Here is an 8566-nt window from a genome sequence, read left to right as displayed (position 1 = left end):
CCCCGCCCCTGCCTCCTCACCGTCATTGTTTGTGTCCATTTGGCGGAAGATCTTCTCAGTCCTCTTTTCCGGGGTCGACTCGTCCTCCGGCATCTTCATCACGGACGAAACCATCTTGTAAATGGCCTGGGGGGCGGGTGGGGAGGAAGTAAGGGGGAGACTGCCTGATCCCTCCACCCCCAACTTTCCAAAAACGCCCCCAGGTGCGCTGACGATCGCCGCTCCCGCCAAGGTGAGGCGGAGAGGGGGTGACGGAGGAATGTGGGAACTGGGAAGTTCCGAGACTGAGAAGGTTTCCAGAACAGTGAACTATTGGAGAGAGCCTTGAACAAGTTCCCTTGGAGCTCTCGGTGGGAAAGGAATTGCAGGCAGAGGGATCTGCACGTACAAAGGCCCCAGAGCGGGCAGCCCTGAGTGGACGCCGAGAACTTAGGGATGGCTGAATGCAGGGGGTCAGGAGAGATGTTGGAGGACATCGGGACCCAGATGGAGAAGGGCCTGAAACGCCCGGCCAAGGAGCTTGTGCTGGACGCCCCAGGTTCCCAGTTAAGTCCCAGGTTGAAAGAGCCGCTTCTCAGAAACTTCGGGGCTCCGGGCGGCCCGCCCTCGATGGTCGACAGGGGGCGCTGGGCGAAGGGGATGACACTGGGCTGCGATGCCACTGTGGCCGGCAGGGGGCGTAGAGCCGCCCTGAGAGCTGGAGGGCCGGAGGCGGCTGGGTCCACAGGGGGCAGGGGATATTATGCAAATAAACGCACGTGAGTACCTGCCCGGGGCGGGGACAGCCTCGGCTGTGCTGGGCCGAGGACGGCTGCCGCCAGATGCAGGAGCTTCGGAGGCGACCCGAAGGAGGGTTTTTGCGCTAAGCGTACACAGAGCACAAAGGACTTGGCCTGTGGGCTGGGTTCCGGCGCCCCGGAGCTCAAGGACCAGACCCGTCGCCTCAATCTGCCAGCTTTTTGCTACTGACACCTCCTCCAAGAAGCCTTCCTTCTCCCATCCCATAAACTTCCCTAGCCTCAGATCCGGCTTTGGCCTCCGCAGTGGTCTCTTCCAGCCTCTCTAGGGTCTGTCCCCAACGCTGCCTCTGAGACCTCTTTACAAACACAGATCTCCACCGCTACGTCCCCAGCCCAGGGGCCGCCCCCTCGTTCCCAACATACACAGGCCTCCCTCCGGGCCTGCCGTGCACCCAGCTCCTTCTGGATGCTGCCCCACGCTCCTTCTGCTGCCTCCCACTCCTCCTTGGTGCTCAGCTTACATGGCGCATTCTTAGGGAGGCCTTCTCTGATCCAGGCTGGGTCAGGGCCCATATGCTGCCCCAGAGCCTCCTTTGGGGACAACTCTCCGGAAGTAATTATGCCTTTGTAGGATTGCTCCTCAGCCCCAGCATACAGATAAGGACCATGGACATCTAGCTAGTGCCCAGATCCACAGAATTTAGCACAGTGCCTGGCATCTGACAGGGACTCCCCTGTTTAAAAGCCACTGGCACCTCCCACTGCCCTCTGTTATCAAGTCCAAACATTTGGCCCTTGGCATTCAAGGCATTTCACACTCTGGTCCCTGCTGACCTCTCCACCATCAGGCCTCCCCTAGTAGGTGATTCTGCCATAACCAAATACCCCTGCGCCTTTCAGGTCTCCCAGTGTTTACAGCCTCTGCCTGGAACAATGATACTAACTACCATTTACAGACACCCACTATGTGCAAGGTCCTTTACATACATTATTCTCACCCTTGCAATAGTCCTGAAAAGCAGGTACTGAGATACCCATTTTCCAAATAATAAATTGAGGCTCAGAAAGGAAATTGATGGCAGACACCAGATTAGAAATTGCTCCCTCTTAGCCACTGGATAGATGCTTGTGGAGTGCTAATGACCCCTCAAAGCAGGGTATATGAAGTAAGGTGGCCTGGTTCCACTAATCACTTGTTCTGTAGCCTTGGACAAGTACTTAACTTCAGTTTCCTCATCTGTAAAATGGGGGTAATCATATCTCCCTCATTTGGACTGTCTAGAGTATTAAATGAGATACTGTGTATAGCTGGCTAGAGTAAGTGGTCAGTAAACATAATCATAGTATAACCATTACTCAACCATCACAGCCTCAGGTCTTCCCTGCCCTTCAATCCCCTGGACTCCCAGATGTCACCTTTACACCCCTGTCACCGAGCTGGTCAGTGTGACCTGCACACTTGTCTCTCCCAGCAGAGTGGGAGCTTCAAGAGGCTGAGGTGAGGTCTCTTCCCTTCCAATGTGCCCACCACCTGGCACAGGGCTCCATCCTGAGAAGGACTGAGCAAGTGACTTAGAGAGTGACTGCTCCCCTGTGACAGCCCTTCTCCTGGGCCTCCTAATTAATTGTCTGGAATTACTGCTCACTCATTGTTTCAGTGGAGCCGACTTGTAATTAATCGGTCACTAGGGTTTGCAGAGTTCTGTCTGCACCAGTCGTCTGGAGCCGCTGGGTTGCTGTAAAGGAACCCAGGGCTTAGATAGCAGAGGCCAGCCAGGAAGGGGTCCCAAGGATGCCCAAAGAATGGTACTGGCTTGACCAATGCCCTGGGTTTGGAGCTTCCAGCAAGGCTGACATTTACCAGTATACACCAGGCAACCACACTAAGTGGTAAAACATGAACATCCATACAGATTAGTTGGTATCCAGCTGCTGCCCAGTCCTTGAGTGATCTTCCACCACCCTGGCTACCCCAACCCTTCCACCAGGACCCCCAGAATCCCCCACTATCCATCAACTCGAGAGTTAAGGCCTGGCCCATGGGAGTCATTGATAATCATTAAGCCTTTTCCCTAGTGATAGACATAGGGAGCGCACCACATCCTAAGGCAGCCCATTCTACTCTAGCTGGAGAGAGCAGACCCAGAAGCCAAAGTCAAGAGTCCACTAGTGGCTGGATGAGTTGGGAACGGGAGCAGACAGCAGAGCTGAGGGACCAGAAGGGAAAGAATTCAGAGAGGCAGAAGGAAAGGGAGCAAGAGCCTGTACAAAGTGGCACATTCTGAGGATGTTGAAAAGGCCATCCTGGCTGGAGCAGAGAATGTGCAGAGGAGAAAATAATAACTGACAATCACTAATGTTTACTGAGCACCAGTTATAAGCCAGGCCATCTACTAGAGTCTTTATCCCGCTTTATACCCACAATAGCCTTGGAAGAAGGGGTTAACACCCTCACTTTATAGGTGAAGAAACAAAGGCTTAGGAAAAAAGTGAACAAGGAACTGGTAGGTAAAATAGGACCAGATCCCTGATGGACCTCAATGCTGCTGAGGGTATGGGCACTCTGGAAGGTTTTTGAGATAAAGGTAACGTACTATGCTTATATTTGTTCTAAGAAAGGACATTCCTATCAGGTCCTTAAGTCTCCCTGTGAGATCAGCCTCACCATCCCCATTTTACAGGTGAGCAACCGAGGAGTTGAAGCCACCTCCAGAACTGGAAGTCAGACCCCTTTTAAGAGACAGCTCTGAGTGTTGACCAAGTTGAACCTGACTCCATTTAGATGCTGTGTGACCTTGGGCAAGCCACTTCACCTCTCTGAGACTTATGGGGTTGTTGTAAGGATGCACTGAGCTCATGGGTATAAGCATCTCACAGTACTAGGCTCTTAGTGGGCTCTCAATCAATTAGTTGGAAGGTGGCTGGGTATCCAGATGGAATGTGGGTGACAGAGCCAGGTGGCCCATTCACAGGCTGTGTGATCTCGGGCAAGTGTCTTTACCTCTCTGAGCATCCGTTTCCTCATGAGTAAATGAGGATCAGTGAAACATAACTGGCCTGTACTCTGCAGAAATGTCAAGTCTTGAAAGACAAAGAAAGGCTGAGGAACTGTTACAGATTAAAGTGGCCTAAAGAGATAGGATGACTAAATGCAATGTGTGATCCTAGACCAGAGTAAAAAATGCTATAAAGAACATTATTGAGACAGTTGGCAGAATTCAATATGGTCTGTAAGTTAGATAATAGCATTGTTTCTATGTCAAATGTCCTGACTTTGATAATCTGGGGCGGGTTATGTAAGAGAATGTCCCTGTTCTTAGGAAATCTGTCCTGATGTATTCAGGGGTAGGGGATCATGTTCAGAACAACAAATCATTACACACACACACACACACACACACACACACACACACACACACACACACACACATGATGATAAAGCAAATGTGGTAAAATGTTCATTGGTGAAGATGGGTAAAGGGTATGTGGAAGTTTTCTCAACTTTAAATTGGAAATTACTTCCTATTAAAGACTTCTTTAAATGGGTCGTAAGAATAGCACCTGCCACTGCCTACCCACAAGGGCTGTTGAGAGGGTAAAGCGGGCTGGCAGGTGCAAGCTGCTGGGCCCTGTGCCTGCCATTCTGAGGGGCCCAGGGGCCCACCTGCACGATCTCCAGCATCTCCTCACGGCTGATATAGCCGTTGCCATCCAGGTCGTACATGCTGAAGGCCCACATGAGCTTCTGCTCCAGGCGGCCACGTGAGGTCACACTCAGCGCGATGATGAACTCCCGGAAGTCGATGGTGCCATCGCTGTTGGTGTCAAAGGTGCGGAAGACATGCTCCGCGAACTTGGAGGCGTCACCATAGGGGAAGAAATTGGCGTAGATCTTCTTGAACTCATCCACGTTGAGGATGCCCGTGGGGCAGTCCTTGAGGAAGCCCTTGTACCACTCCTGCAGCTCCAGCTCTGAGAACTCTGTATTCTCCCGCAGGTCCTGCAGCATCTCGGGCCGCAGCTTGCTGTTCTGCTTGCCCATGGCCACCGAGCCAAGTCCCACCTGGGTCCCCGAGGGGGTCAAGGGACAAAGAGGAGTGGTCAGGCCCTCCTGGCCCCTTGACAACACTCCAGGAGTGCCCCCAGACACCAGCCACTCCAGCCTCTCTTTTGACCCAGTGAGAGAGAGGAGCTGGCCCAAGATCACACAGCTTACATATACCCAGGCACCCTGACACTGTGTCAGCTCCACACCATTTCCCCAGACCTTCTACTTCCCCAGGGAACAGACCTGGAGACAGAGGAAGAGAAGGGGGCTCACCTTTACTGAGGCCCTTCTCAGTGCCCGCCACTGAGCCTTCCCAGGGTATACCATTTCACCCTCACAAAGTGAAGCCTTGGAATTATCCCATTTTACAGATGAAAAGGTAGGCTCAAGGAAGTGAGGTGACCTGCTTCAGGTCACATAGCCATGAAGTGACAGGGCTAACTCCCAGAGTTGCCAAGGGAAGTGCAGAAAGGCCCTCTGATCTTCCTCCCTCCTACCCCCTGCCCCCTTACTGCCTCACATACACCTGCTCACACAAAATACACCTGCAACCCAAACACTGACCTGTTCTCCCTCCCACCTTGTGTGCTTGACAAGAGGCAGAATAAGGTAGGTGTTAGCCTGGGCTCCAGAGCCAGATCACATGGATTTGAATCCCAGCTCTGCTTCTTACCAGCTATGTGACCTTGGGCAAGTTCCTTAAACTCTCTCTGCCTCATCTGTAAAGTGGGGGTAATAGTACCTACCTCATTATTGTTGTGAGGATTAAATTAGTTAATACATATGAAGCACTTAGAAAGATGCCTGCACATATAAGTGCTACCTAAGTGTTAAATAAATTTAAAAGATTTACATGTGTCCAGATGCCAACAGTAAACAAATGAATACATACTGACACATATTATGCTACACAGCTCACCAAATCCACACATGGATCCCATGCCACTCACCAGCACACACCCACCCAGGGTCACCGTGCCTGCACACACGACAACATTCCCTCTGTTCCACAACTCACATGTACTGACACAGCACCATGCACGCACAACTCCCATACCCTGTGCATCGAGACACACCAGCCCACAACCCCACATGTCTCACACATGCCATCACAAGCCAGCTCCCATGCCTACACCTCTCACATGGCCAGCTGCACGTGGGACCTCAGACACCTTTGCCATCTTTCTTTCTTTACCCAGGGGTGCTGCCAGGTGCCAGGAGAGGGAGCTGCAGCCCTTCTCAGGCTTATGACAGCCCCCTCTTCCAGGGACACCCCTAGCCAGTCAACCCTCCCCCAACACTTACCTTTCATCTAGTTCAGAAAGGTCCCCTCAGTGCAGGAGGTTAGACTGTGGGGGGCTGAGGGGAAGGTATTGGAAAGGAGACAGCCAGGCGGTTCTGGACAGGGATGTAGGGATGTGTGTAGGTGAATCTCCCCCCAGGTGTGAGACAGAGTGAGGGGGTTATTCCTTGTGTGTGCATGTGCACATGTGGGTGAGCATGTGTAAGTGCATGTGCTCATGTATGCGTGTGTGTCCCTGGCTTCTGCCTTGCATTTGTCTCCCCTTGTATTTCAATTTATATCTGTGCGTGTGCATATATGTGCGTGTGACTAGGTATGCACCTATTACAGTGTGAGGGGCATGTACCTGTGTGGCCATTTGGGGGACCTGTGTGTGTCCTCAGCAGTGTGTCACATGCATGTTTCTGTAAGTTGGTTCCCTTCCTTTCTAAATCAACCTTTTTTGCCCCAGGCTGAGGATCCACTGAACAAGTGTGTGGGAGGGCACGGAGGAAATGCCTGGAGCCGGGGTGGCTGAATGTGTCCCTTAGTCCCCTCCTCAAGGTCCAAGGAACTGGGTCATCTGGGCGGAGGCAGAGAGACGCGCTGGGCAGGAGAGATCTTCTAGTGCCCCCTCCTCCCTGCCACCCTCTGAGTCCGTCCCCCTGCCCCCAGTTGGAAGAATTGGAAACGAGGGCGGTAATAGATTCTGCTGTCTCCGCAAAGACCCCGTCCCCCAAATGGGAAGGACCTAAGCTCGGTCTGAGAAACCCGCCTCGGAGACCCTCTCCAGTCCTCTCCCCAGCTCTCGCCCTGGCCCCCGCCTCAACCCTTTAAGCACTCGGGGAGCGCCAGGCGCGTGGTCCTTCCTGGAGGGGGCGTCCGGAGGCGGCCGGAACGCGACTCCCCAGGCTGGCCACTCGGAGGTCAGGACCCTGGAGAGCGCCAGGCGTTTCCCGGCGGGAGCCCCACTCCCTGAGTCCCCGGAGGGAAAATTCCTGGGAGGCCCGGGAGCGGCAGGGTTGGGGAGCCCTGGACGTGGCCCCCTACCTCCGGGATGCCCCTTCCTCGCACCCCTTGTCCCCGGCCGAGCAGCCCCCACTCACCCAGCGACGCGGAGACACCGACTGCGCAGGGAAGGCGGCGCTGCTGCAGCGCGCGGCGGCAGAGGCGGCCGGAGGGGCGGGCGGGGGGCGGGGGGCGGGACTGCGAGGGAGACGCCCCGCAGCGTTAGCCCGGTGCCCCCCCTCTGGGGGGGGTCCCCGTTCCTCTCTCTGCCCTCGAGCCCTGATAGTGCGTGGAGCAAAGGGTTAGGCTCCGCCCCCGCCCCTGCCCGGGAGAGGGAAGGGGATGCCCTCACCTCTCCGGCCCCCCTCCCGAGGGAGGTCCCCATCTCCTCAGCCTCTCGACTCAGGTATCCCCCAATACGGTGGACGGTGTGGGTAGTCAGTGGTCAGACACCTCTTTCCTAAGCCGGGGACAACCCCCGACAGCTCCACCCGCCTGCCTCCCCCATCCCTACCTGGGCTTGGAGCCGCAAGTCACAACAAGGGTGGAAATTGGATCCTGGGCGCCTCGATATGTACCCTCCCTGCACCTGCGCCTCAACTCCGGAACTGACTGAGCTCTTCAGAGAGGGGGCAGCGCCCTCTCCTCCAGTCCCTGAGGTCTTGGGGGGCAGACACGCCCCCTACCCCGCCTCTGCCTTAGAGAGCCCCACCCCCTTTTCCCGCCCGCCGCACCGGGTCTCGTGCCCAGGACCTCTCTCAGAATGAATTCCATCCCTTAACGTGGATCTAAATTGCTCTTCCCATTCCCCCCCACTCCAATCAAGAAGCCCTCTCCCTCCCTCCCCAGCCTCCCCAGTGCCTGTACTGGATTGCGGTAAGTGAGGGCTGGGGAGCATCTCCAGCCTGGGGCGTTCTGAGGTGTGTAAGCCCCCTGCCTGCAGACAGGACAGCCCCTTTCCAGAGTCGCTGAACTCTATCAAAGCTTCTCCTGCCAGGATGGGGGCTGCATCCTCCTTCCCACAGCCTCAGCAACAATCCCGACCTCCTGGGCTCGAATTTTGCTCTTTCTGTATTTCCGGGGGGGGGGGGCGTTGATCCTTATTGTCCCCACTTCACAGATGAGAAAACTGAGGTTCAGAGGGGTTAAATGATTTTTCCAATGTCTGACAGCAAGCGAGTGGGCTTGGACTTGAACCCATGTGTCCTCATCCATTCATTGCACAAACGTTTATCAAGCATTAGTTCTGTGCCCAGCACTGTTCTAGGCAGTGGAGTTACAGGAGTGGACAGTAAGGCATGAATATAATATACAAGTCAGTTCTGTAGTGTATTAGATAAGTGTTTTGGGAAAAGTTGAGATCAGTGTGTGGAGGTTGGGATAGTGGCAGTGCTTAGGACCATGCCAAGGACTTTAGATTTTATTCCAGGTGAGATGGGAAGCTCTTGGGGCTTTGAGCAGACTGGAAGCTTACTCAGATATTCTGTC

General features: G+C 54.4%; 1 protein-coding gene across 1 annotated transcript in view; it reads right to left on the bottom strand.

Annotated features, from left to right (window-relative positions):
* HPCA (hippocalcin) overlaps nucleotides 1-7193 on the bottom strand; it is a 7812-nt gene extending 619 nt beyond the window's left edge. Inside the window, exons 1-3 of the mRNA XM_007468693.1 lie at nucleotides 7177-7193; nucleotides 4405-4803; nucleotides 21-126 (exon numbers count right to left, since the gene is read on the bottom strand). Coding sequence (XP_007468755.1) covers nucleotides 21-126; nucleotides 4405-4782 — 484 coding nt within the window. The 5' untranslated portion in view covers nucleotides 4783-4803; nucleotides 7177-7193. The remainder of the gene's footprint in view (nucleotides 1-20; nucleotides 127-4404; nucleotides 4804-7176) is intronic.
* Between the last annotated feature and the right edge of the window lie 1373 nt (nucleotides 7194-8566).

This window comes from Lipotes vexillifer, unplaced genomic scaffold (genome assembly GCF_000442215.2).
Source record: "Lipotes vexillifer unplaced genomic scaffold, Lipotes_vexillifer_v1.1 scaffold1261, whole genome shotgun sequence".
In the NCBI taxonomy this organism is placed as follows: Eukaryota; Metazoa; Chordata; class Mammalia; order Artiodactyla; family Lipotidae; genus Lipotes; species Lipotes vexillifer.
The sequence above is the reverse complement of the archived record's forward strand: the minus strand, read 5'-3'. Positions and strand labels throughout refer to the sequence as shown.